Source organism: Monomorium pharaonis, chromosome 4, assembly GCF_013373865.1.
Source record: "Monomorium pharaonis isolate MP-MQ-018 chromosome 4, ASM1337386v2, whole genome shotgun sequence".
Lineage (NCBI taxonomy): Eukaryota > Metazoa > Arthropoda > Insecta > Hymenoptera > Formicidae > Monomorium > Monomorium pharaonis.
This window is the reverse complement of record NC_050470.1, coordinates 29,862,733-29,889,172: the sequence shown is the minus strand read 5'-3', so window position 1 is coordinate 29,889,172 and position 26,440 is coordinate 29,862,733. Positions and strand designations below refer to the sequence as shown.

At 36.5% G+C, this 26,440-nt stretch overlaps 5 protein-coding genes, 1 long non-coding RNA gene, 5 other non-coding genes and 1 pseudogene across 15 annotated transcripts in view; 5 read left to right on the top strand and 7 right to left on the bottom strand.

Moving 5' to 3' along the window:
* Positions 1 to 1,460: 1,460 nt before the first annotated feature.
* Positions 1,461 to 4,996, bottom strand: LOC105838232 (WD repeat-containing protein 34). 2 transcript variants are annotated; one of them, XM_012683649.3, is made up of 9 exons: positions 4,675 to 4,996; positions 4,501 to 4,585; positions 4,055 to 4,270; positions 3,731 to 3,965; positions 3,443 to 3,644; positions 3,172 to 3,371; positions 2,953 to 3,095; positions 1,985 to 2,187; positions 1,461 to 1,648 (listed from the first exon to the last, which is right to left on the bottom strand). In XM_012683649.3, exons 1-9 carry the CDS (start codon positions 4,731 to 4,733, stop codon positions 1,579 to 1,581), a joined length of 1,413 nt encoding a protein of 470 aa, XP_012539103.1. In that variant the 5' UTR covers positions 4,734 to 4,996; the 3' UTR covers positions 1,461 to 1,578. The 2 variants fall into 2 exon arrangements, with proteins under 2 accessions (XP_012539103.1, XP_028046456.1); XM_028190655.2 differs by lacking the exons at positions 1,461 to 1,648; positions 1,985 to 2,187 and adding an exon at positions 2,742 to 2,866.
* Positions 1,571 to 2,433, top strand: LOC118645431. The gene is made up of 2 exons (XR_004963124.1): positions 1,571 to 1,657; positions 2,055 to 2,433. It is a non-coding gene; the product is annotated as an uncharacterized LOC118645431 (long non-coding RNA).
* Positions 4,997 to 5,948: 952 nt separating the features above from the next.
* LOC105838233 (astakine) lies at positions 5,949 to 8,386 on the bottom strand. 2 transcript variants are annotated; one of them, XM_012683651.3, is made up of 3 exons: positions 7,516 to 8,386; positions 6,913 to 7,065; positions 5,949 to 6,673 (listed from the first exon to the last, which is right to left on the bottom strand). In XM_012683651.3, the coding sequence occupies exons 2-3, from the start codon at positions 7,043 to 7,045 to the stop codon at positions 6,477 to 6,479; spliced, it is 330 nt and encodes a 109-aa protein (XP_012539105.1). In that variant the 5' UTR covers positions 7,046 to 7,065; positions 7,516 to 8,386; the 3' UTR covers positions 5,949 to 6,476. The 2 variants fall into 2 exon arrangements, with proteins under 2 accessions (XP_012539105.1, XP_028046457.1); XM_028190656.2 differs by lacking the exon at positions 7,516 to 8,386 and having other exon boundaries at positions 6,913 to 7,509.
* A 1,587-nt stretch (positions 8,387 to 9,973) lies between these two features.
* LOC105838231 (transmembrane protein 161B) lies at positions 9,974 to 13,468 on the top strand. Its single transcript, XM_012683647.3, has 11 exons — positions 9,974 to 10,301; positions 10,479 to 10,582; positions 10,669 to 10,924; positions 11,069 to 11,148; positions 11,257 to 11,472; positions 11,927 to 12,043; positions 12,114 to 12,254; positions 12,345 to 12,519; positions 12,616 to 12,712; positions 12,805 to 12,962; positions 13,094 to 13,468. The coding sequence occupies exons 1-11, from the start codon at positions 10,299 to 10,301 to the stop codon at positions 13,211 to 13,213; spliced, it is 1,467 nt and encodes a 488-aa protein (XP_012539101.2). The 5' UTR covers positions 9,974 to 10,298; the 3' UTR covers positions 13,214 to 13,468.
* An 80-nt stretch (positions 13,469 to 13,548) lies between these two features.
* On the top strand, positions 13,549 to 15,795 carry LOC105838222. Of its 3 annotated transcripts, XM_012683605.3 has the most exons (4): positions 13,551 to 14,140; positions 14,519 to 14,786; positions 14,948 to 15,198; positions 15,396 to 15,795. In XM_012683605.3, exons 1-4 carry the CDS (start codon positions 14,132 to 14,134, stop codon positions 15,534 to 15,536), a joined length of 669 nt encoding a protein of 222 aa, XP_012539059.1. In that variant the 5' UTR covers positions 13,551 to 14,131; the 3' UTR covers positions 15,537 to 15,795. The 3 variants fall into 3 exon arrangements, with proteins under 3 accessions (XP_028046458.1, XP_012539059.1, XP_028046459.1); XM_028190657.2 differs by having other exon boundaries at positions 13,549 to 14,786; XM_028190658.2 differs by having other exon boundaries at positions 13,551 to 14,786; positions 15,383 to 15,538.
* Positions 15,796 to 15,935: 140 nt separating this feature from the next.
* On the top strand, positions 15,936 to 24,807 carry LOC118645389 (annotated as a pseudogene).
* On the bottom strand, positions 15,943 to 16,016 carry Trnat-agu. The gene has a single exon. It is a non-coding gene; the product is annotated as a tRNA-Thr (tRNA).
* Trnad-guc lies at positions 16,545 to 16,616 on the bottom strand. The gene has a single exon. It is a non-coding gene; the product is annotated as a tRNA-Asp (tRNA).
* On the bottom strand, positions 16,943 to 17,024 carry Trnas-aga. The gene has a single exon. It is a non-coding gene; the product is annotated as a tRNA-Ser (tRNA).
* On the bottom strand, positions 17,390 to 17,461 carry Trnaw-cca. The gene has a single exon. It is a non-coding gene; the product is annotated as a tRNA-Trp (tRNA).
* Positions 23,332 to 23,413, bottom strand: Trnal-aag. The gene has a single exon. It is a non-coding gene; the product is annotated as a tRNA-Leu (tRNA).
* LOC105839065 (muscle-specific protein 20) overlaps positions 24,748 to 26,440 on the top strand; it is a 26,659-nt gene continuing 24,966 nt past the window's right edge. The window contains exon 1 of the mRNA XM_036286486.1: positions 24,748 to 24,898. Coding sequence (XP_036142379.1) covers positions 24,875 to 24,898 — 24 coding nt within the window. The 5' untranslated portion in view covers positions 24,748 to 24,874. The remainder of the gene's footprint in view (positions 24,899 to 26,440) is intronic.

Below are 26,440 nucleotides of genomic sequence, written 5' to 3'. Positions count from 1 at the left end.
CGTTTGACGAAGAGAAATGGAAAAGGAGACCGAGGTCGAAAGATTTGGCGTGCAATAATGTGCCCGATCGATTTCGGGGGAAGTGAGAAATCAGGAGACAAAAAAGCAGGAGTTTCGGTCCCTCGATCAAGTCGCGGAGAAACCCAAGCGGAGTTTTTACGCAAGAGCCGGGGAGCCTTACCGGAACTTACCGTCCCCGTGACTTCCAGTATATTTCAGCGTAACGCAGTTATACACCCACTTACACACGGGGACGGGGTTCATGTATTTCGAGATGTTTATGTGAGTCTTACTTATTACGAGAGGCGCACATATTCATAATATTATTGTTGAGCGAAAAAAAGAAGGAAGAAAGAGAAGAAACATAGGCGCGAAGAAAATAAAATGCAAGGAGTTAGGGGAAGATTTCCGATGGTGGAGATAAGAGAGAAACAGAAGAATATAACTCGCGGATTCGCGAGATCCATATAAAAAGGTGCTGCCACTTTGAGGAGGAGGAAGAGAAGAACTTTTTGGGATCTATACCTGTTCGAGAGGAGGACGGAATCGACATCTTGCCGTTCACGTAAGAGGGCGAAGAAGGAAACCATCAAGATGGAGTAGAAGAACTTTTCAATTATCCCATTTCCTATTTTGTTCCCTTCCTAAAAAAACACATTTTTTAAATCAACTTTCGAATCCCAACAACAGCCTTTGGCTGACTTCAAAATTTGCAGGATATTTTACGAGAGAATCATTTAGTTTTGTTTCCCCTATCTTATATGTCCCGTCATGTCCTATTTAAAGCAGATTCTCCCGCATAATCCTTCACATTTTTAAGGGTCCCTTTCGGGACCCGCAAATAGGTCACGATGTTGGTTCGTCTTCTCGGTTGAAGCAATGAACACGCACAAACGTGCGATGCAAACTGTCCTTGCCGGGACGAAGATTCAAAACTGCCCTTTTAAGGGCAAGGAACATCACTAAATGCCAAGGCATGCAAACTGTCCTTTTCAGGACAAATTTTCAACGTACCTGAAATATAATAAAGTATTTTCCCTATTGTATCCCTTTTTTCAGAATAATGCTGTGATGGTACACAAGGAGATAAAGGTAATGTAAAATTATTATTTATGTAATACTGCATTATTACAGACTACAATGAAGTTTTAGAATAACAAAGTCTATCAATGTTTTTATTGGATATTTTTATACAGCTAGAGTTCAAAAATAAGATTAACTTGCTTTTTAATAAATTCGCGACGTGTAAAAATATTTTTTAATTTATAGCTTGTATAAAATGTTAATTTTTTTACTGATCTTGTTTCAGGAATACTTTGTATTTTCGATCTTAAAAAAAAACTCAAATATATTATTAAGAATTGTATTAGTATTTATCTATAAAGGAAAATATTATAAGAAAGGTTCAATGTTCCAAATAATTTATTTCAGTAAAAAAAAAGACATATATATATATATATATATATATATATATATATATATATATATGTGTGCAATATGTATATAAGGAGGTATACATGGCGATGTGTCGATCCATTCAGTAAATGGTGTAAGCAATTGCGTTAATCAGAGACATGTTCAAAACAAGTGACGTGGAAATTTCCATATTTCAACATTCGCACGAACATCTCCAACAGCCAGTACATCTCTATAACAAGTAAAATAAATATTAGTGATCTTTTGAATGTGTAACTTATCATCAATTTCTATTAATATCTCTTATTAAAATTGTGAATCACACATTTATTTATTATAGTTTTTAGCAGTTGTTTACAGTCTCAATGTTTGACTGTATGTTTGTGATGCATTTTGTTATCGTAAATTACGATCAAAGTATGTAGATGTATTTACAATTGATAAAAGTTTATGAAAAAAAAATTTTTTCTGAGAAAACTAGTTCTATTCTACGATGCTTAAAATTAGAAAGAAAGAGAAAGGAATTTTTAAGTGATGAATCATCCGTATTCAATTATCTTACACATACCTCTTGGAATTTATACGTAAGCTGCTGATACTTTCTTTGCCAGTCACTTCGACTTTCGCATACGTTACAGGTTTACCGTCCGTTACGTTGTAGAACTTGACACACGTGCCCGCTCCGTAAGCTGCGAATATGTCTTGATTGCCAATCATCCACGTTAATCCCACAACTGTACTGTCCACGGAAATAATTTGCTGATTGACATGCTACGTCCATGTAACACAATTACGTAACGTTGAAATTATTTATAAAAATGTAATGCTAGTCAGTATTAAATTGGTTATATAGTAATTATTATTTATTTTAAGTATTGAAAGCACTATTGTTAGTACTTTTAATACTAAAAATGAGTAATAATTACTAATTTAATATTGTTTAGTGTTACAGTTTTATAAGGATTGTAAAGATAAAAATAAAATATGTAATAAATAAATTTTGATAAAATTTTACTATATCAGTTTTTTTTTCTTTACATGTTTGTTATCGATTATGTTTTAGAAAACATTTTAAAATTTTTATATCTCTTTTCAGTGATTATTATTCCGAGAAGAGCAGATAAGTCACATTTTGCCAGGAATAACACGTTCTTGCATAATTATACTGATTTTATTTATTCAGACAAAGTAGATTTATGTTTTGTTTAAATTTTGTATTCAAATTTTATATATATATATATATGTATGTACATGTTAAATCAAATATTACAATATAAAATGTATTTTAAGTAAAATTTTGCGATTTTAATTTTCCATTTTTTAAATTTTATATATATTTCACGTGAAATCTATTCTGGCTATTTATATACGATTATTTTTAATACATATTTTTAGCGTTTATTGTATCATTAAATTTTAAGTTTAAGTTCCAATCTATAATAATTTTGATCTAAAAAAAATAAAAATATATCAGGTAATTTATTTCTGTAGGCCCAAAGTCGTAATTATTAGAAAGATCGGCATATAAAGATTTACCTCGTCAAGATTGTATATTCGAATTTCCTTATCCGTAGCACTGCTGACGAATAGATTGCGTAACGGCGAGCACTTTATGCAGGTAACGCTACCTCCGTGCCTTTCGTATTCATCGATCACGGGATCGACAAGCGTAGGGTCTCCTACAATTAGCGAAAGATTTTTCGTTTACAGTGTGAAAATTCTTATTGCATTCTTTATTGTAATGTAGGTGCGAACCTTCGATGGACGTTACGCTGTCCAAGCTACACTTGTAGATTCCACCGCACAGCGTTCCAACGACAAAGATACTCGGGTGCCTCGGCGAAAAGTCAAAGCTCGTGATGCATAGACCCGCTTCAGCGGCACGCTCGCGCGTACCACTTGCGCTTTGTGGTCTGGCACTCTCCACCGGATTACGTTCCTTGACTATCTTGAATCTGCAATGTAACGGAGATCGCGTGAGCACAAGATTGTACGCGTGATCACAAAGAACAAGAATTGTACGCACCGTTTGTGCAGTTGGACGGTCGTAAAGTTGGCCATCAGCTTATGAATCAGTATATATCCGTCTCTGCTGGAGCTCAGCAGTAGGGTCACGTCATTCACAGATCTCGGCCGCCAGTATACCTGGGACACGCAGTCGCCATGCGTGCACACGTGTATGGGCAGGATCGAGTCGTCGCTCCTGAGGTTCCAGACCAGCACGTCCCCTTGAAAAAATAAATCAATTGTCAAGTATGAAGCTGTAAATCGCGTAAGTATTGCTGCTGTTAATTGCAGTTAAAGAAGTCCGCACAATTAGATAGTCCGGCCGCGAGGATGGAGGGTTCCGTTGGGTGAAAGCACAGCGTCGTGATGCATCCATTCGTCTCTAAGGTTTTGGCAGGTGTGTCTGCGACATTGTCCTCTGTTGTGAGATTGTACAGCTGAATCATAGAAAGGTGGTCGCACCATGCTTCGTGGTAAGTGTGACTGAGGCCAACTGCCAACGTTCCGCCGACGGTGCTCCACGACAGGTCGCTTACCTTAAGCTACAAAACGTTCAACAACATTTGTGACAGACTTTTTATCTCACGTAAAAACAGTCATTTAATTTTATTAAAGAAAAAAGTAATTATACTTGATTATCTAGTCCCTTCAATGCACTTATTTTCTTTATTAATTCTACAGTGGTAGATGAGGTCTCTGTGACATTCGGATTGTAGTCGTCGAAAGCATTGGTCGCATAAGCCTCATCAAGGGCCTCTAGAATTCCTGGTGAGACCTTCTTCAGAAACTCTGCTAGCTTGTCATAATCCACTTGTACATCTGTTTTTTGTCCGTTCATCGTCTGAATCTAAAATATGAAAATTACTCTTTCTATCAGAATAAAAATAATTTGAGGCAGTTGTCTATGGTAGACAGTATTAATTTTTAATTTTTAAATTGTAGGAACTAAATACAGGATATTATAAAGAAATGTTACAGTATTTATCAAGAACACTTTGGCTTGCCAAGCAATAAATAAAACCATACAGAAACTCCAGAGTTTCTAAAAAGGAAATTATAGAAATCTTAACTACGCACCCCGACACTCCTCGTCTCTGTGGTCTGCGTGTCGCCAGCGGTGTAGACTATCTCCGTTGTTTGCACATTCGCAGACGTTTCCTGTCTGGCAGAGAACGATACACGTTTATCAATTAGAACAAAGGACTACTTGTACTTCTTGCAATAATAATTTGAAATAAAATAAAGGCTTACTTCGCAGTAGACAATTCTGAATTAAAACTGACAACATCGAAGGACTTGGTGTTAAACATTTTCCTCGAGAATAAAATACTAAACACTTTTTTTGATTATGCGTTTTGATTTATGTATAATTAAAATGTTCCAGATTACAATTCTCATAGACACTCGATATTCGGTTGTCATCGACGCTGTGCTGTGCTGTGCCGAAGCCGAGTGTGATATATTTATAAAATGTATCAGCTGATAGACTACTCTCGCCATCTATATCATATTGCACCACAGTGACGATGTACTAATTTATGGATTATAAGACCTGGCCAAAATTTTTCCAGCGGGTAATATAGATTATGGCAGCAAAATTATTTTTTAATATTTTCCTAGATAGTCAAATGTTTTGATGTTGCAGCAGTTGCAGTCATGTTGCCAACAATCGTTGCAGCAACTAATTTAACTCGAAACAAGGTGAGACAGCATTATGTCTGCTAGGTTGAGTTTTATTTACATACATAAATTCTATTTTTACAACAACAAATTGATAGAAATTAAACATGTCAGCATTAATTTGTTATCAATCATTTGTTGTCATGCTGCGATTACATCATAAATAATATAATGTACCATTATTGCCGATTGTTTTCTTTTTAAAATGTCCTCAATTGATTGCACGTTATAGACGTCTATGTTGCACGTATAATTAGTTATATTGCAGAATTCGTAATATGTTTTACTTCGATATTAGCAAATCTATAGCAAATATATAACAACTGTAATGTTTTAATTTGCTCAAAATGCTACATCGCGCTTGATTACCTGGGTTAGAAATCAAATATAAAAGATTTGTACACCAATTAAATAATTCATTTATCCGTTATTTTATATATATTTTTTATTTATTTATGGTGTTTCAGGCTAATTACAAAAAGATTTATATTTTGTTATTATTTATTTTCAGATTTACTTCTTGAAATAGAAATAATATTAATAAAGATAAACTGTTAAATAATACAATAATACTTAAGTCTAATATTCAGGTATGTCTGTGAAATATAGTTCTAAATAATTTAAACAACTTTTTAAAAACGCTTTTTTTAACATTATCAAGATTACTTCCAAGTTATGATTGACATTATTAATTTTTTGATATCTGAATAAAACGTTTTTTTAAATTAAAGATAAAAATTAATGTTTGTTTCAGATTATCACAATTCTCTAAGGATAACCATAAACATAATATTTTAAAAAATATTACACACAATTTGATACGTCTTATAAATAATTATTATATATAGAATTCAATATCTTAATTTATTATTTACAATCACTACACAGAAAGAATAATTTTAGTGCGATGTTTGAAAAGCGGTTAAATTAGATACAATTCTGAAAATTAATTTTATATTGAATTACAAAAGAATTAAGTAAGAAAACATAATGACATTGTTGCAAAAAGTTTTGACATATTAATAAAATCAGTTTAAACATTTAATATAATTATTTTAATGATCCAACATATTTATTTTCACATACTTCAACAAAGTTTTTTCTGTGTAATTAATTTTTGGTGTAATTAATAATAATAAAAAATAATAAAAATATAATAATGCACTAAACTAACAGCTAGATAACAGCTAGAATAATAATAATAATAATAATTAACAATGCTTTAATTATTCGTAAACATATTCCGACTATGACAATCAGCAGGCTGCATGCAATCCAAAAAAATTTTTAATGTTGATTTTTCTAATAACCCCTGAAATATCTGGTCCTACATAATCATAATGTTCTCCGAGCGCTTTAATTGATAAATTCTTCTATTTGCAGATGCCACGTTTCGGGTCGCAGGATAATCCATCGGCACAAGGGCACAAAATCGAGTGGATATCTTTAACTTCCACTTGCGAACCATCTGGATAAAACAAGGTGGTTGTGATGGTTTTAGCATTTACTCGACATTGTTCACCTTTTTGTTGGAACGGCATGCAAGTCGGTATCGCGTATCTTGAAGGCCCTAAAAAGATACACTAGTAATACTCAGCGTACCTGTCAGGTGCTTGAAGCGGTTCTTTAATCAAAAGTATTTAGTATAATATCATTTAAGTTACGATTCGCTATTATAATGTTTCTATGTGAAACTATTTTGCGTATAAATCATATTTATATTAATGCAGAAAAATCTCTGTTTCTTGGACATTGGAAGGTATTCTCTCAGTTAAAATTTTAACGCAAGAAAAGAAAAAAGAAGCAAACCTAGCAAACAGCAGGAATTTGATTTGCACTCGGAGTTGGTTGCACAGTCTTGAGAAGATGAGGTAACGGAACCGATATTCGAAGTAGCCACAATGGAAATGACAAATATAAGTATCCCAGATATCGGCGACATTGCTGTTTGGATTTGAAAATCTGTAGAAAAAATATAACATTCGAGATTACGTGACGAATTAGTTTTACAAGGTAAATCAAGAAGCATTCGATACTTGTTAATTACATCAAACAAGTATTTTATGATAGTTATTATAAAATAGAAGTAGGAAATTAATTACAAAATAAAATATTTTGTATGCATAAAACGGGATAATCTTTGCTTGAAGACCTTGGTCGAACCGCCCGCTTGTTGTGTACGCGGTAAGTGAACGTGTAATTAGAGACTGTTAATGAATAAATAATAACGTTATAAGAATTACATTCGGATCCGATTAAACGATATATTTCTATTTTTCTCGCGGGACTTCCTTGCGGAATTTTCACGAAAGCCGGCCGTGAATTCCCGGTCGCGTCGCATGCGTCATCGCGCGTAAAAAGACACGCCGCCTACGAGTCTCCTTGCGCGAAAACAACGAATATGTTACGAACCTGTCGTTATGAATCGGTGGTCCGGTGCCTGCCGCACACTACTCGGCGTATGATCGCGCGAACTGATGAACGCATCATTTTATACCGCCGATTCTCTCCGCGTTCGAATGTCGTAAAAGGACGCGTTTCCGCGTGCGAGGTGTTCCATCCGAGGAACAATCGGATCGCCGAATGAAACAGTGATTTTTTTGGAGTGATTGTCTATGGAAAAGTTGTTTTGCTGAAGAATTAATTGCGTCGCTACTTTTGAAAATTCCATTTTTTAAGGATATACGAAAGATTTTTGCCGGATGCAAAGAAACCGCAAAACGTAATACTGCCAATGATCGCGATAATTATATCAATAATGTGTTGGTAAGATACCGATAATTTACCCGGTAGTTTGTTGAAAGGAAGGAAGTATATTACAACAGATAAGAAAACAAAGATAAGGAAATAATTATAACAAGATAATAATCCTTACAAAATAAATATTCATTAAACGTCATTAAATCAATGTTTGAGATTGCTTGAAACTTTTCTGTTTTTAAACAAATTAGTGTAGATGTATTACAAAATATTATTTAATGTTTGCGTTTTTTTATACGGGTGTGAAACATTTCTCTTAGCATCTTTCCCGCATTTACCCGCATATATATGTTTAATTTCAATGATATTGCACTCCACAATGCGAAACTGCTCAGTAGGCCATCAGAGATGAGTTAAGCAATGTGCTTTTTTATATTTTTTTGCAATAACTTTTAAAAAGTGTCACGAATTACGTATGTTATGCGCTGATTACATTTATCTTAATTATAATATACAGTATTTATTATAGTATTTATTATTATTTTATAAAATAAAACATTACTTTATCAAACACAAAATATATGTTGACATAATTAATAAAATTAATAAATTTATTTTTAATATAACGTTACTGATAATAAATTTTTCTACTTTTTTTCTTCGCCTTTCGTTTTACCTTCTAAAATCATGTCACGGTTATTAATAATGATCGTTTATAAGATGTGAGCTCTGATTGTTCGATCGTCGATTAAGGTAACAAATAATTTTCCCAGCAGCTTCCATGTATGTATATTTATTATGCATGTGTGTAGGTGTGTGTGAGTCACTCTTAACGATGTTCTCGAACAATGTACAATATATTAGATGGACTATTTGAAACCTGCTCAAAAAAACATTGGAGAATCACACGCTGGTACTTATCTGTTATCTAATCGAGGATTCGGAGTATATTACAAAGCATAGGAAGTATCTAAGTTTGTTAATACGAGGAAACGATTTCTGGGAAATTTCAAAGATATCTACGCATTTTTTCTTTAAAATAAATCATCTTACAATTGAATTACGCGTTGTGTGTGATTTTTTTCAACATCGGTTTAAAGTTTCTCAATCATGTGATACATATATGATAAATATTTATTTTAATGTGTAATATTTCTACATCTTCAAATCATTTTGTATAATCTGTCAAAATAATGAAAATATTTATTTAATTATAATTAAATTAAGCATTGAAAGAGATCTAACAAATGTTTCTTCGTTTTCTTTCTTTTCTCCGTAGTCTACAGTCCGAGCGCTATCAGAAGACTAATGTGCAACTACGCAATCATTTGCTACTATTGTCTATACCTGTAGGCAATATTAATTACAGAGAAAGACTAGCCTCAGGGCGTATGTGCATATTTCACATTGCAACAGGTTTACACGAGCTTCACACGAGTTTATCACAGTCTGCGTAATCATGCCATGCAGGATTGTTGGCAGTTACGAACAATATCTCGCAAAGTTAAAACTCACTTGTACAATAAGTTATAAAAACGCGATAAAATTTTATTCATATATATTACAATTTTTTTTGAAAAATGTTTTAATTTGTACAAAATTTTGAAAAAAATTTTTACCAGAATTTTTGATTAATTATTCCTTTCTTTTCTCTCTAATAATTATTACAACTTTTTAAAGCTTCGCTTTTTAGCGGAAAATATATATTATATATAATAAATAATTATTCAATATCAAAGATAACGTACAAATATAATGTCTAATTATATATATGTATATGTTATTACTAATTATATAATAATTTATTGTACATAACATCTAATAATATAAATTAATTCACGGATTCTTAAATTAGAAGTTTATTCTTCATAATTTCTCATAAAATTTTTTTTCCGCTAAAAAGCAATTACACAGTTTTAAAAAGTTTTAATTATAATTGTTAGAGAGAAAGAAAGGCATAATTAATCATTAAGCTCTGATAAAGAGCTCTGAAAAGTTTTTTCAGAATTTTATACAAATTATAAGACTTTTAATTATATATATAATTATATATGTTATAATATACATAATAATTTAATAGATTATAATGCAGTATATCTAATCCTTGAATAATAATGTGATCGGCTCAGGGTTACATCGCATTTTCATAAAATGTGATAGTACCAGTTAGATGTCGACACACGATTATCCCAGCGGTGGCGCCGTTTCCTCGCTGCAACGGCTGCAGCGGTGATGATAACTGGAAATAACATCTACTATCCCATGCGAAGCGGCTTCGTGTATTATGCGGTCGTCAGGTTATAACTATTTATAAAACCAGGTCCCGACCGGAATGTACGTTCTTATGATGGTAGAGCAAACGTTATTGCCCAAATTGGACGTGTCTCACCGTTACGTTTTTGGGGAGTGATTAAAATCTCTTGGGGGAACTGCGTCGCCTCTGATGGAGTAGTCCAATTTGTGAGACTTCCAGCCCGCTGATACACCGCTTAAGCATGGTAAATTTATGATGACGAGAACAATACTTCTATAGAAATCACATGTTTCAGTAATAACAATCGTTTCAAACTTATCTTATTTCTTTAAATTTAACTTTACTCTTTTTGTAATTTCTATTTCCTCTCTCTGTGTTTATATCTTGTATTCATTTTTGTGTTTAATGATATTTCTTTCAGGCTCTTCTAGGAGCTCAATTGGTCATTACCCTTGTAATGGTCAGTGTCATACAAAAGCTGAGTCCACATTTCTCCTTTGCGAGATGGATCTTATGTTCTACAGGGTACGTATTTGCATGTATATTTATAAAGACGATGGACAGCAATAGAATTCTGTCTCCGTGTCATCCCTGTTTTTCTGTCTGCACAGATTGACACGGTATCTGTATCCAACAGATCAGGAACTTAGAACATTAGCTGGTGTGCCAAGGGAGAAACCAAAGAGAGGAAGATATAGCGAAAATGGCAAAGTGGCAGATGTGTTTCATGTCCCCAGAAATCTGGATATCACACTCGAAAGTGCAAAAATTACTACTCTTGATGTTGTGCACTTAAAATATTATACGGAATATCAGTGGCTGTTGGATTTCTCTGTATATGCGATCATTGTTTATGTATTGACAGAGGTTAGTGCTTTGTTTAATTAGCTGCTCTTCAACCGATAAAAGTACTCGCCTCTGCGAATGAAATTTGTCTATTATTTCTAATTACAGTTTTTAAGCATTAGTATCCCATGTATGATCTAAAATCTTTACTTTGTTGCTTAACAGGCATACAATTATTTATATCCAATCAAAGACGAGATTAATCTCAGTATACTATGGTGTGTAGTGGTTTTGGGCTTTGCATTGTATCCTTTGGATTCAAATTTTCGTCAAAAACCTGTACTTCTGGTACTTTTTGAGAAACGATTAAAAATAATGTTACAGTAGTTTTATTTTCCTTACATAATTTACAGTAAAGTACTGCTTTCCCTCTGGGTACAATATTTCAAAGGCGAGGAAAGTGTCGGTGAAAGGTCCACGTGCATTGTTACTGGATTTACATATCTTCTTATTGCTATGATGGTACTCATAGTTGATGAGAATAAATTGGAGATTGGGTTAGAAAAGGCATATACAAGTTTCAATCATAGCGCTTCTCGTTTTTTAGATACTCAGGGGCTTTCTTCGACGTAAGTCGATTATGTTTTTTTTTTTTTCAATCTTTACATTTAATTAAATAATTAAAACTGTTGCATGTTTTATCAGTTGCTTGTATGTACATACCCAGCAAACACAGAACATGTTGTAATATTGCTGTGATGTTGCTACAATGTTATAACATTGCCGCAATGCTGCTATGTTCTGTGTTTGGTAGGTACTGTTAATAAAGTATACTGTTGTACAGTATACTTTATTAACTAGTATTAACAGTATGTAAAACATACTGTTAATTGAAAAATTAATAAAAGAATATTTTATCAAGACTATCGTTTATTATGTAACCAGATATACATTTTTTAAATAAAAATTTGGCACAGTCAGTCAATTTAATATTAAAGTATAAAGATAATTATTGTGAATCATTTCTAATGCTTTTGACAATAATTAATATGATAATATTACTGATAAATATATTTAATATAGGGGACCAGCTTCAAAAATTGTCTTAAAATTTTTTCTTGCTATATGGTGTGGTCTATTGGGATCTTTGTTTACTTTCCCAGGATTGAGGGTATCAAAGATGCATTGGGATACACTAAGGTACAATAAATTTTATAACTTTAATTTAATTTAATTAAGTACTGATTAATAAATACACAAATTATTGCAGGTATTATAAAGATCATAAATTATTGTTGCTAATAGCAAATATTAGCTATGCCTCACCACTTCTGTTGATGAGCCTGTGGATTACGCCCATAAGTAGGGATTATTTGACTGTTCGGATATTTAGTGGCATGACTGCTCCATTGTAAGTTAATGTTTTGGAATATGACAAATTAACATGTAGATTTGTATCACAATTTTTTATCTGTTAAATATCAAAAATTTTCTATTACAGAATGACAGTAGCAAGATTTGAGAGTTTGAGGTTGGTTATTATTGTTGTTGCTGGTTTATTAAAAATTGTACTCATGCCAATATATCTGCAGTCTTACTTAAATCTCGCCATTCAGAGATTAGAGATTCAAAAGAAGGAAGCTGGTAGAATAACTAACGTTGATTTACAGAAAAAAGTTTGTATATATAAAATTATACACTAATTACATCCTTAAAAGTTTTATTCTTTGTTAAAAGTATTTAATGAGAGAAATTTGTTTTACATGTTGCAGATTGCAGCTGTGTATTATTACCTATGTGTAGTAGCGCTACAATTTGTTGTTCCTATAATTATATGTTTATTTTTTACATTTTTGTACAAAACATTGGGTACAAAAAATATCTTCTTATTCTTAAATGTATAGTCTGCTTGTACAGTGTACAAATATATGTGTACATATACATTTCTTATGTTGGATTAGGTGGTTTTACCTGGGAAGGCATTATAAAAGGAACTTTGGAGGAAGAATGTCCAGCGGATGAATTATCGAAGCCATCTACAATTAGTACCGATAATATTGATAAGCCTATTATACAAACCACTGAAGAAGTTCAACTTGCGCTAGGTTCATTAAAACAGGTAAAACGTTTTAAAAAAAATGTTATATTTTTAAAAATTTAATTTTATTATAATCATAAAAATCGACGCCTTTAAATAATGTTTCGAGCAATACAAAGCAGTACAAAGAAAATATGTTTTGTTTATTATAGATATTTACCACAGACGTGTACAGAGGTATCTTAGGATTGGCAACGTGGTGGAGTTGTTTTGCGTTATTTGCGACCAGTGCCATGGGCATGTTTTATCAATCGTATTTCTCGAACATGTAAAGTGATCTAAGAGAAAAAATCCGGATGTCACATCGCACAAATTTTCATTAGTCACAGATTATTATCATAGTCAGCATTGTCCATTGAAAGACATATTTTCAGATTACCTATTTTAAAGCCTATCGCTGGATAATCAAGATAACAATTACATATAACTACGATAAAAATAATGTAATGTAAGATTATGTAATGCGTATGGCAATAAATTATATTATAGTTGTATTGTAAATAAAGACATTTTGGAATTTAAAATAACAATCGTTAAAAATGTGCTTATAATATATAGTATAGATAGATATTTTAACTTTGCTATTTACTAATGTATAAATAAAATTAATATTATTTGCAGTTTTTTTTTTATTTTTTTTTATTAAATAGAATTACAAATTATAATATATCTGCGAAAGAAATAAAGGAACTGTAGAAGAAACAAAACCGTTTACGATTAGATACTTGAAATTCCATAATCGTTTACCACATCGCAATTAATACTCACTGTACACACTATTGTCGCATTAAACGTTTCGAAAGTGACTTTCTCCGTTATCAATAATCTTGATCGTGGTAAAAAAAGCATCACTAGTGGTCACAAGTTTAAAAAAATTCTCTTTGCTGTTAAAAAAAAAAGTCATTTCTGTTTCGCGAATCTTGTCATTCCATGGCTTTCGTTTGTCATATATTTTGAGAAAACCATTACGCGTCATCTGATTGCGATTCATGGACTGTTCGACATTTTATATCCCGGAGAAAGTGTATTGTTGAATCGAAACGATATTACTCGGATGCGACTCACGTCTCGTACCAGCCGTTTCCGTAGTATATAGCTCCCCACGAAATTTCTTCGCACCGTTATACTGTTGTGATTTTCATCAGCGATAATACTGTGCTTCTTTGTTATACATTATAACGCAATTTTTCATGATGTTGGTAAGTGAATAGCGGATAGTCTTAAAAAAATTATGTTTCATTTTTCAAATACTCTTAATTGTAGTGTTTCTGAAAAGTCAAAGTTTGAGAATGTGCTCTACTGAGAATAAAAGAAATTTACGTGAACATATGAGTGTAAAATAAAATATTTGTTGAACACAGTTGCCATTTTAAGATACAAACTTATTGATAACGAATTTTCAAGAATTTATATCTTTCTCTAAAATGATTATCGCAAGTTTAAAATGTAAAATAAGCTTTATATTAAAATAGCACATATATATGTGTATCTATATAATAAAAATAATTATTGGTTCTCTACATAATACTAATCAAATATTGTTTATTTCAACTGAGCTCGGAAATTATGTTTTGCAGAAGCACGCAGTTGTCCTAAGTGCGATGTGTTGCCTAATTACGGCCGAGCTACCGGTCCAGGCTGGAGTAAAGCCAACGAACGTGATAGGTAGCCCAGAGCAGCATGCGTCCTTCAGCTTCATCCGACCGGGACTAACACAAACGTCGTTTGCATTCGCCGGACCGAGCTCCCATCAATCATTCGCTGCCAGCATCGGCAATCCTGAGCTAATACAAAAAGTCCAGCCGAGCATCGCGCAAGCTCTTGTCCAGAGAAATCCTAACCTAGGTTCGTGCTCAAGCAAGCAAACTCCAAAAAAAATCAAGCAAGCAAAGCCCTTTCTTATGTTATTCTTTAATGAAAAATAAATCAAAATAAACATCTTTTCCCTTCATTTTTTCGCTAATGCTTAACAAAGGTAACAATAAGATCTTTTAATCATTGAATAGGATATTATGCGTTCAGTCCTGCTACGAGCGGGGTCCTCTCAAATTTTGCGACCGGACCGTATCAGGCCCAGACCGTGGATCCCGCGGTCGCACTAACGTACGCGCAACAATTGCAGCAGCCTCAGCAAACGTATCTGCACGCGTATCAGCCGGGTACCGCAGTTTATCAATCGCAATTGGCGCAATTGTTCGCCCTTCGTCAAGCGCAGTTGGCACAGCAAGGACAACTGCATACTATTTCATCAGAACAGGTACAAGCCATCATCACACCATGAAGAAATAAAAGTGAAAATTCAGAAAATGCATTCACGAGATGTTTGCCGATAACATTCGTGTAACCGTGTAATCGTATTTGATCGGTAGCAATGATGTGTAGTAAGAGATAATCCTTATGTGATGACGTAATTATTAAATAAATGTGATTTTTGTTAATAGTAACTGTGCGCAGGTGCCTGAGGGTCAGGCTCGGTTGCAACAGGAACAACAAGTGGAACAACAATCGCAGAACTTGCTGGGTGTTGCTTATTCATCCGCCCCAACAGTCGCACGCGTAAAGGTCTCTGGAAATGGATATAAGTTCAACTTCTAATTCTGAATACAACATTTATTATAACGAAAACGATTTTTGTTCGCGTATAAATTTATAAAACATGTTTTATACAGAACACGCATGTACACTCCTATTTATTTATTACAAAACGATATCGTAGATAAATTATTACATAACGATATTGTAGATAAATTGGTCTTTACATCTAATCGAATATATATTTTATATATTAATTAAACATAATATTTAATATCATAATTAATTTATAATTAAAGTTACTTTATATAAGTAAAATTAATCAGCTTGTAAAAAATTTATGGATATATCATTCAATAAATTTTAAATAAACCTGATACACATTTTATGTGATACATTATTTGAATAGTTACTTTTCAAACGTATATACGCATCGTTGTTAACTCGAGACAAAAAAATTAATCACATGAGGCTCCGGGGGGATTCGAACCCCCGATCTCCTGTTTACTAGACAGGCGCTTTAACCAACTAAGCCACGGCGCCTACGGATTCTCCTTTGACATATTAATTCCATAAGAATTTATCAATTAAATTTATAGCTGCATCGATTATCTTTTATTTATTATTACGTTATATTATTAATAATAATGCGTTTTGAACTATACATTATGCCTATTGTTAATAATGATAATTAACAAATACATAATTAAAACATACATAAATACAAAGATGTTGAAAAAAACGAACAGGATTGCAAGTATAAATAAAGTCTTGTAATTAAAGATTTCACACATACAGTAATAACCGCACATAATCTGAACTTGAAACTTTAAAAACGGTATTATTTATTTTCTATTTTTCTTTCGTAAGTTTAATCATATATGTAAAATATTATTTTTATATTGCATATATTAGATATAGTGGTACAAAGCATTTTCTGATGCTTGATAAAGAATATATATGTATAAATACGAAACAAGTTCAATTTTAAGACACGTATTGATGCAAATCTAATTAAGCAATTAAATTTTATATAATATTGTTAAAAATTAAAAAAAAAAGAAAAAAGATCTCCCCGACGGGGAATCGAACCCCGGTCTCCCGCGTGACAGGCGGGGATACTAACCACTATACTATCGAGGAATTTTTAACTTCCTCTCTAAAATGATGTGATATGTCAAATTGCAGTGAAGATTCATATAATAATAATAATAAGTACATACATTAATTGTACATTTCAACATTAATTCTATATAATTACGCAAAACATTTAAAGAATAATTTTAATTTTAATTCGATTACGTTATCATGATTTATTATATTAATTACAATGTTATAGTAACGATTGAATTTTGTAATTTCGCGTTAATAATTATCAGATATAATGTATAACAAAACAACTCCGTTGTATTCTCTGTTGCAAAAAAAATATATTCAACAGTAAAAATAAATAATCCACTGATCATCTACGCAGTCGGTAGGACTCGAACCTACGCTCCCAGAGGGAATCTGATTTCTAGTCAGACGCCTTAACCACTCGGCCACGACTGCTACGTGTAATTGTTTACTGAAATTCAAACACCTTATAACACAATATTTCAACATGCATATTTAGCATATTTTTATTATTATATTATATATATGTGTATGTATGTGTGTGTGTGTGTGTGTGTGTGTGTGGTATGTGCATATATACTCTGTTGTAACATAATATAATAATACAATAAATAAAATCCAACACATTAATTCTGTTTTTATCGACAAAATTGTTACTATTGATCCATTATTTGTGATACGAGCATGAAGATGCGCTTTGCATCAACGCAATGGCGTTATTGCATCAAGGGATAACAAAAATGGTGGTCGTGTAAAAAGATTTACAAAGGTGTTGCGTCGGCAAAAGAATAAAAAAAAGTTGACCCCGACGTGATTTGAACACGCAACCTTCTGATCTGGAGTCAGACGCGCTACCGTTGCGCCACGGAGTCTTTGCGCTAATTCACTTCTGAGTAAGAAATACATTCGTATTTTGATAGATCAGACGTTACAAATGATCTCATTTCACTTATCGCGTCATAAATTTCATATCGAGCGACAATTAATATAGCAAATATGACTCTTGTAAAATTCTGAAATATTAAAATTTTAAAACAAAGAGAACAGATCGAGAATATGCTCTTGCATTCGAAATCCGATCTTTCGAATTCTGATATCACAACTTTCATGATTTTTTAAATTATTTTATTTAAGTTATTTAGATTATTTTATTTTTCTTCGAAATAATATGCAGGTCAAGAGAAAGGCTAAATATCATGGTACTTATGTATGTATAAGTCTTTCTTGTCTGCGTTGCGCAAGAATGCATCTTACACACTGCAGAGCGTTCGCATTCGGTTTTCGAGCTCGAGATTGCACCTTGCGGCATAATCCGCGGAACGAGCTCGGGACCTTGACGCCTCACCCGGACCTGCTAGCCCGACCCGAGGAATAACAACAGGCTATATCCGATCGATCTCCGTCAACGTGCACTCTTGTATCCCGGCACGCGGGAAGCGCTCGAGTGCGTGCGCGGCGAGGTGAGACGAGGCGAGACGAAGGCGAGGGCGATTGCGAGGAATCGGCGCGACGGACGGCTGATCGCCTCCCCGATCGTCGTCACCCCAGCACGTCCGGCCCGGCCCAGCCTGGCCTGGCCCGGCCCGGTGACGAGCACGTGGTGCGTGCTCACATCCCGCATGCGAGCACCGCGTTATCCGGACGGCACGCGACGGCAGGAGCTCGCGCGACGCGAGCCTTTCTCCCTACGTTGAACAGAGTTTCGCGCGGGTTGTCTCGCCGAGCCCCTCCTGCTGCCAGGGGAGCACGTGGCGCGAGGAGGCGATTCTTCCCCTTTCCTTCCCCGAGCTCACGCTCTCTCTCTCCCGCACACGCGCGCGCACCGAGCCAGTCGGCCGGTCGGCGCGCCGGCAATGTTCCGTCATACCTTGACTTTCGCCCGTGAGGAATTTTTTCAACAGGAACGCATGCGGCCGTTCGTAATCTCGCGACGCCGCCGATAGAAGCGCTGGTGTCAATACAACATCAGCCTGCGTACATACGTACGTACGTGTGCACAACTGCACGCACGAGTTTATGTACTGGGTGTATCGCGGATCTTCGCGAGTAAGGACGAATGATTCCCCATAGGATATTGGAAGAGCGCGAATTGTGTTAGAATTTGTAGTATAGAATTGTGTTATATGTATTCGCGTATCTCTTATTCAATATACATATAATTTTATTAAATACATGTAACAGACTATAAAGCGCTCGTGTAAGTTCATGCGTTTTTAGATGTCGATAAATAATGCATGTTCTTTCTTTTTCTAATAGAAGACGCGTAGGATATTATACAATAAAGTGATAAAATAATTTTTGCGAAATAGACTAACAAAAGGCACGCGTTGCTGATGAATAATCTTTCTTTCTCTCTCTCTCTCTCTCTCTCTCTCTCTATCTACACGATAATTATTATACATTAAAAACTCATAATTGCGGCAAAGATATCTGATCATCCGTATACAAAGTTCTCAGTTCTTTAAAATATTTTGTAAGAACTTTAACATATACATATATATCGAAATGTTTAATTTTGCTAAGATTTTAAAATTGTATATCATATGTACGATGAACTTATTATATTAAATACAAGGATCAATATGCTTTTTATTTTATGATTTATGTGGATTACGTAAATTAGATTTTGTATCGCGTCGTCGCCACTCGCAAATGTCAGCGAGACGTCATTGCCTACTACTCCAATGTGTCGCGTGAGTCACCCTGTATAATACACATACACACCGCCTCGTTGCTGGTAGTGATCCCCACTCTTGCGCGTAGCGGCTTTAATTTTAGGGGAAAACGTAATAACATTCGATCCGTTTGGGAGCCGTGGTGCGCGAGGATACGCGCGGATTGCACAGTTCGACATAGGCACGAGGTCCGAGCGGCACACCGTGGAAACCTGGCGATCAAAGTCAGCATACGCCGCATACCTCGTTCTTCTCTACTCGGCAACAGTGGCGACGACGACGACGGCGACGGCAGCGGCAGCGGCGGCGGCGGCGGCGGCGGCGGCGGTGGTGGCGGCGACGGGGAATCGTGCGTTATTAATGCCGATTTTGGGGAAAAACGGTGTCACTGTCCCCGCGGACGACGGCCCGCCGACTCCCGCGAAACGTGGACGGAACGGTCGCGCGTTGGTCGCGGGCGCGCGTCCCCGCGTACGGATTCCCAGCGCGGGCGGGCACGGCCCGACGGGATTCGCGCCGCGCCGGCGGCACACCGGGCCCGGTAGCCCTGCCGAAATTTCCGTCCACGCCGGAGTCAATGAACCAATAAGCTGTGGAAAGAGATCGCCGTGGACCAATGGGGTATGGCTGCGCGGTGACGATGCTTAGAGGCCCGCGCGCTCTTCCTCAAAATTGTGTCTTTCCGATCCACGGCGAACAGAAGCGGCCAGGAGGCGCGAGCGTTGTCCCCGCGGCGGCCGCCGCGGTCGCGCGCCAGCTCGGCCCTCCTGCGTCCCTGCTCGTCGCTCGGTTAAATTGTTGATTATGTCCATTCTGCCCGTTGACTGCAGATTACCCTCGCGGGCCGCGTGTAAATTAGCGTGTGGAGAACGCGCGGGGGCAAGCGCCGAAGCGGGTAGATCGCCGCACCGGCCGTCGCTTCGTATCAGGGTACTTGATCGAATGACGCTTCGCTTCGTCAGTTTGACATTACGTCGGTTTGCGACGCGTTGCGTAAGAGAGACATCGACGACACGAGCAGAACATGGATTGTCAAATGTATAGCGAGTGTAAAGGATGACCATGTCGTCTGAAAACAACTTTTTAATGTTCTTGTTTAATTTGTCAATTATAACACATTAAACTGTACTGTGAGAATAATAAATTGACGATTCTCTATAAATATATGTATATTTATTAGTTTATTTTATCTAATATCTTATATATATTCTATAAATAGTAGCAAACTTTTCTTCTTTTTAATTTCGAAGTTTAATCGCTAAAATAAAATCCTTAATATATATCCTGAAATAAAAATCTTAAACCCTGCATTTTCTTCGTTGTGATAATAAAAACGAACAGCCCGATATTATTGACGACGAATTAAATGTTTAATCGAGTCGTCACAATAATAATTATGTATGATATCAAATAAATCAACTGATAAAACTAGTCGCGCGATCGCATCAGCACGCTGCTCGCACCAGCCGAGCGGAAATTCATTTCGGACGAAAGTGGGTACCATAGGTAATACAAGAACAGTGCCAGCGCACCCCGACGACTTCCTCGCTCCGCGTGCTGCTCTGGTGCGAGGAGGGGCCAAATGAGACAACCCGCGCGAATGACGCTCAACTGTACGAGAGAGGAGAAAGGCCGTCATTCATGCTGCCCTGATAATGCACGGCCTACGTGCGGGATGTGAGCACGCACCGCGCTTCATTGCGGTCAAAAAACACGTAGATGTGTACATATACCCGACACCCGCCGCGGGGATAACGCGTCTTCTCCGGTCTCCTCGCGTCGCGCCTCTAACGTGCGTCTACGTCTACGCGAGAACGTAGGGGACCGATAATTCATCTCTCGTTGCACGCGAACAAGTCCGACGGAGATGAACAGTTGCGCCTCTAGACGCGACCCTTCCCCATTCTGTAACGGAATTAAATCCTTAGATTGCAACGAATTTTTGGACAGTCGTGAAAATACATTTTACGATTAATAATATTTCGTAGCTTGATCAATATTTAACAAATAACAATTAATAATGTAAATAAGAATAAAATGTTTCAACAGTATAAGAATGTGTTTCTCGAATAGCCAACAATTGTGACATGCATTTATACGGAAAGCATACACGCTGAATGTATCCTGCTATGCTACGTGTAATTTGCATTAATATTAAGGTATTTGTAATTTCATGTACGCATTATCTTGTTTTCTCTCTTAATTTATGTCTCGGGATGTTTTTTATATAACATGTTATGCTTGCATCGCGCGTGGATATTAACAATTCCATTAATTTTTCTATTAATTACAGTTTGAACTGCAATAAAGATAAAAATAATAAATGCAGTTGTGAAAAGTTTCATTTGTGACGTTCACTTATGACGTATCGACGGTCTCTCTCGAGCTGCAAGGAACGTGTTAATTGGGCGTGGTCCGTAGTAGCATCTTTTGAATGAAACCTGTATCAGGATACCACGTGGCCTCGGAGCACACTTCCGTTCTCCTTTTTTTCCTCGCGACGCGGTTATTATTATTGTGTTACTATATCAGCCGCGCGTACCATTCTCCCCTTCGCCGTTTCATAAGCGTTCAATAATGATCCCTTTTAACCGAAGAACCGGGCGAGGAATGGCGAGCCCCCGACGACAACAACATCAACAGGATCCCATCTGCTTGCAAGAGCATGGGAACTCCATGAACGAGCTTCTGTAAGGAGCATACATTCCTTTGCTGCGTACGTATCTTGCGCTTTAGAGTTCCGTCTTATTCTCTTCTCAAAGGCGAATCGTGGATCGCAGATAATACTCCGCGTTACACTGAAAGACAATAAGCGTACTCTTAACGAAAAGAAGGGATAAAATAGAATTAAAACCCTTAATTGAGATTTGCATAATTGTACAAATCTGTTTGTATTATTTCGGCTATAAAAATATCGTTTTATCAACAGCTAGGTATATCTTTTATCTGAACGATACACAATTTCACATCGTGAATTCTGCAGTCTCGAGAGATTTGTGCAATTTACAAAATAATGTTTCATCATGATTGCGAGCTTTTTTAAAAATTGCAGTGAATGTGATATGTATCGTATTGCAACCTTGATTTTATATTTTGATTTGTGCATAATCTTATCATGCATAATTGCAATTTTTAATCATGTCATTTTATTGCAAACATAATTTTAAAATTTAATTCGTAATATTACTTTCTTATCAAAATCACAAGTAAGTACTCCATACGTATTATAAAATACGATTTTGCATTAAAAATCAAGAATAAACACAAATTTAAATTATTAAAAGAATCATATTTAAATTGTATAAAAATATTCAAAACGTGTTAACAGAACAATATTTACATAATAAAACATTTTAATTTTTGACAGAACTCTCAAACGTGACGCATCCTCAATTTTTTAACTAATTTTCATTAATGTATAAAGATCGATAGGAGAGAGGAACCTAACCTGAGAGCGGTCATCGCGTCGTTTTAGGTGTTTTCATCCATCAGCGCCTCTATGTGCACATTGAACTACGTAGTCAAATATCTATGAATCCCGTAGGTAATGTGCATGACTTTTTGAGTCTCTTCTATGCTATGTCCACGTTTATTTGGTTCTGTTTCATGCTATACCTGTAAATTTTACAATTATATGCATTCATATTTTAAATTTGTTTTATGCAAATGTGCATAACCGTGCTTTCAGGTTAGGTTCCTGTTCCTCTCTGTCAATAGTTAAAACTCAACGAACAGCTCTTTACACACTCGTCGAGTCAGGCGGTCGTTAAGGTGTCTCGTCACCCTCGCAGATGTCGGGCGCACGGAGCGGTCGCCGGCAGGCCTACTCGTCGCGCATGTACGCCTGATAGGTGTGAACCACGGCGCCGCGTGCCGACGCAACCCATTGGACCTTCGAAGGAGACGCTACCATTGCGTCTCGTTAATCGCCGTACGCCACCGCCCGCCGAAGCCGCGGCCACGCGGTGCGACGCGACGCGACGGATGGACGTGGCGGCGCGCGGCGCGGTGCCATGCCGTCCGCCGATCGCGCGCGAGACTCCGAGCGACGGAGGGGAAAAAAAATATGGCAGCGGTGGGATTCGAACCCACGCCTCCGAAGAGACTGGTGCCTTAAACCAGCGCCTTAGACCGCTCGGCCACGCTACCGTCGACGGCAGATCGATCTGTTTTTCGGCTGTTCTCCCGCGCGTGAAAGACGTTCTCGAAGGAGAGGGAGGAGGAAACTGGAGCGCGTTCCGTCCTTGATCTCGTTCGGCGCGATTGCCGACGGTTAACAGGGTGAGAGGGGAGAATGGAATTTTGTGTTTCTTGAGAAATATAGCACGGCGTTTCAGTTGTTAATTTCGACGTGCCGCGTCGGGAAAGTTTCTCTTCGTTTTTTTAGTGAAAGCAAAATTGTAAACGGCGAAATGTAAAAGAAGCGTTTAATTCTTACAACGTTTCTCTTATGTTTCGTTGTTTCAATTTACGCTTCACAGAAATTTCGTTAACGCTGCTCGATTACTCTAGCTCTCCTTACATTCGGCTTACGCTCCGATTAATTTTTTCATCGGGGTTGCATTCGTAACGTTTCCAACACACTACGCGAAATGACAATGAAACGGAATCGGACGAGTCATTTCTCACCGGGTGTATAATCCGCGTACACTGCCCGACAATTAGCTTGTTCTTTTTCGTTGCACTGTTGCACTAATGCAACAAGTTAAATATATTTTTTCTCACTCCAACTTATCGCACCAGTGCAGCGAAAAAGAACAGGCCAAATGATTCGTTCCTAGGGACCCCTCGCAGGATAAAGGCGGCGTAGATGTTTATCGACTTAGCGACTATCTCGCAACGATCGATAATTATATCGATAAACTTGTCCAGTCAACCGCTGTCGACTGTTGACGCCATAGGTGGTTACTTTCCACGTTCCCCTCGCACCCGCGAGGGGGACCAAGGAACGAACCGACCAGTGTCGGGCAGTGTATGTACACAGTCGTGACCTTCGCGGTTTCCTCGCGGATCTTCTTCAGTCGGAGAACACACGTGCCAGCTAGGGCGGAGGGAAGCGGGCAAAAGAGCAGAAGGATGAATAAGAAAGTAAACAGTGCCTCTAGTGCTGACGAACATCACGCTCGCGAGATGCGCGTTTCGAAATGCGAGAAGATGCCAACCGTTTCGCTCGCGGCATCCGGAATTCGAACGATTCGCACGGCTTCGCGATTCGCAAGGAAAAACTTCGAAATCCCGTGTCGAGGACGTGGGAAAGACGAGAACGTTCTCCGTGATTCCGATCGTCGTCGTCATGCCGCGTCCGCGATACTCCCTCTCGCCCCTCCCTTTATCGCCCGCTGATATTCCCGATGGATCTCGCGCTTGGATCTGGAGTAAGTGGTGAGTAAGTGATCCATATATAGAAGCGCCTCCCACGTTCCGCCGACACGTACGAGCACCTGTCACGCATATATACGCAGCGCGGCCGCGAAGGAGCGCACTTTTTGTGTGCTTGAGCTTGAAGCTTGCGGTGGAGAGGTTCCACGCTTACGGTTGGTGCGGAAAATAATAATTTCTTCGGAAGAGGAGGCCGCTCCCGGGAGACAGGAGAGTTTACGAGGATCCGCCATGCCTGGACGCCCACTCTGGCAGGTAAGCGACGCGTCGTTCCTCGAAATCGGAGCGCGCGATAATGGAGCGTCGTTTTTCCGCTGCGTCTCCTTTTTCTGCCCTTTTTCTTATTCGTTCTTGATTTGCGGATTATGTTATCTTTTATTACATCTTTGTCTCATAGAGATATAAAATGTAATAGGATATAGTGAATATCCATATGAATTTTCTATTTATTGGAGATACATATACTTTATTTTATAGTTTTTGTATTTTACATTGCGATATATATATCATTTTACAATTATTATATTTTACAATATGTTAAATATATATGCAGTTGTTTAAATTAAAGACAGTGTTCTATTCACGGATTAAAACATTAAACGCTACTTAAAATGCGATCTAAAAGTATCGCTTTACGTATCTGCGTAATTATGATAATTTATACGATATTATGATGATTGACATGAAATTAGTTTGAAAATATTTTTGTATAAAAAATAACGGCACAAGTAGATGAGATTAAAGTTACGACAAATGGTGAAAAAATATTAGGAAAACTTGGTAAAAATTTATTCGTGAAAATCAGCAAATTAATATAAATAATTTTGTTTTATCTCTTGCGATATAGAAATTCCGTAAAATCGCGCATGGAGGATTTCTCGATATACTGCTCTTACATATTTTTAACAACCCCTGAAAGTTTAAAGCAACGATGACTTTTCTATTTCGAAGCTCTGACTCACGGTACGTTAATCCTCGAGACTTTTGCCGATCTTTATATCAAGACGATCCTAATTCAGGAAACGCTTTCAACGTTATGAATCACCAAAATTTATCGCCGTTCATACTTCCCTTAAGCAAGCAAATAATTTTTGATCGAGGAAATTAAAAATGTGCGCAAATAATCATCTTTCTATATCAAATTTCAGAGCGAGCAAGTTTTTATACGAGGCATTATGCTAATTGAGCTAATAGAGCGATAATTAATAGTGATAATAATATGGTAAAAGCGTGTTAGCAACAATTACATGTTGATGTAATATTGACGAAACCTTTTCGAAATATTAACAATTGATAGTACGAGGAATCGAAAGACATGCATGTACTCTCTAAATTACAATTGGTGAAAAATCAATAAAATTAATGACAATATACTAATTTTCAGTGCTTTATAAATTTCGTTAAAATTTAGTGAAAGAAATACACTCGATCTTTCAGTAATTATACGTTAATTCTGAAGTGAAAATCATTCACTAAAAGAAAGTTATATACTTATTAATTATTACAGCTGTAAGTATATTACTGCAAAGCGATAGACCGATAATACACTGATTGCAATTTAGAGAGTAAGGATGGCATCTTTTTTCGCGATAGACCGACTTTGTTTTTGGAATAAAGTGATATTTCGTGACCCGGGTGCAGCAACGGTTGCGGTGTGTGTCACGGTGATCCAGAAATAAACCGAAAGGCACTCGGATTTGCCAAGGAAAGCAAAAGTTATAGGAATTAAATTTTACCGCGCCAGAAACAAGCGCGGTGCGCGCATATTCTCATTAGCTACTGCGAAAAACCTAGAAA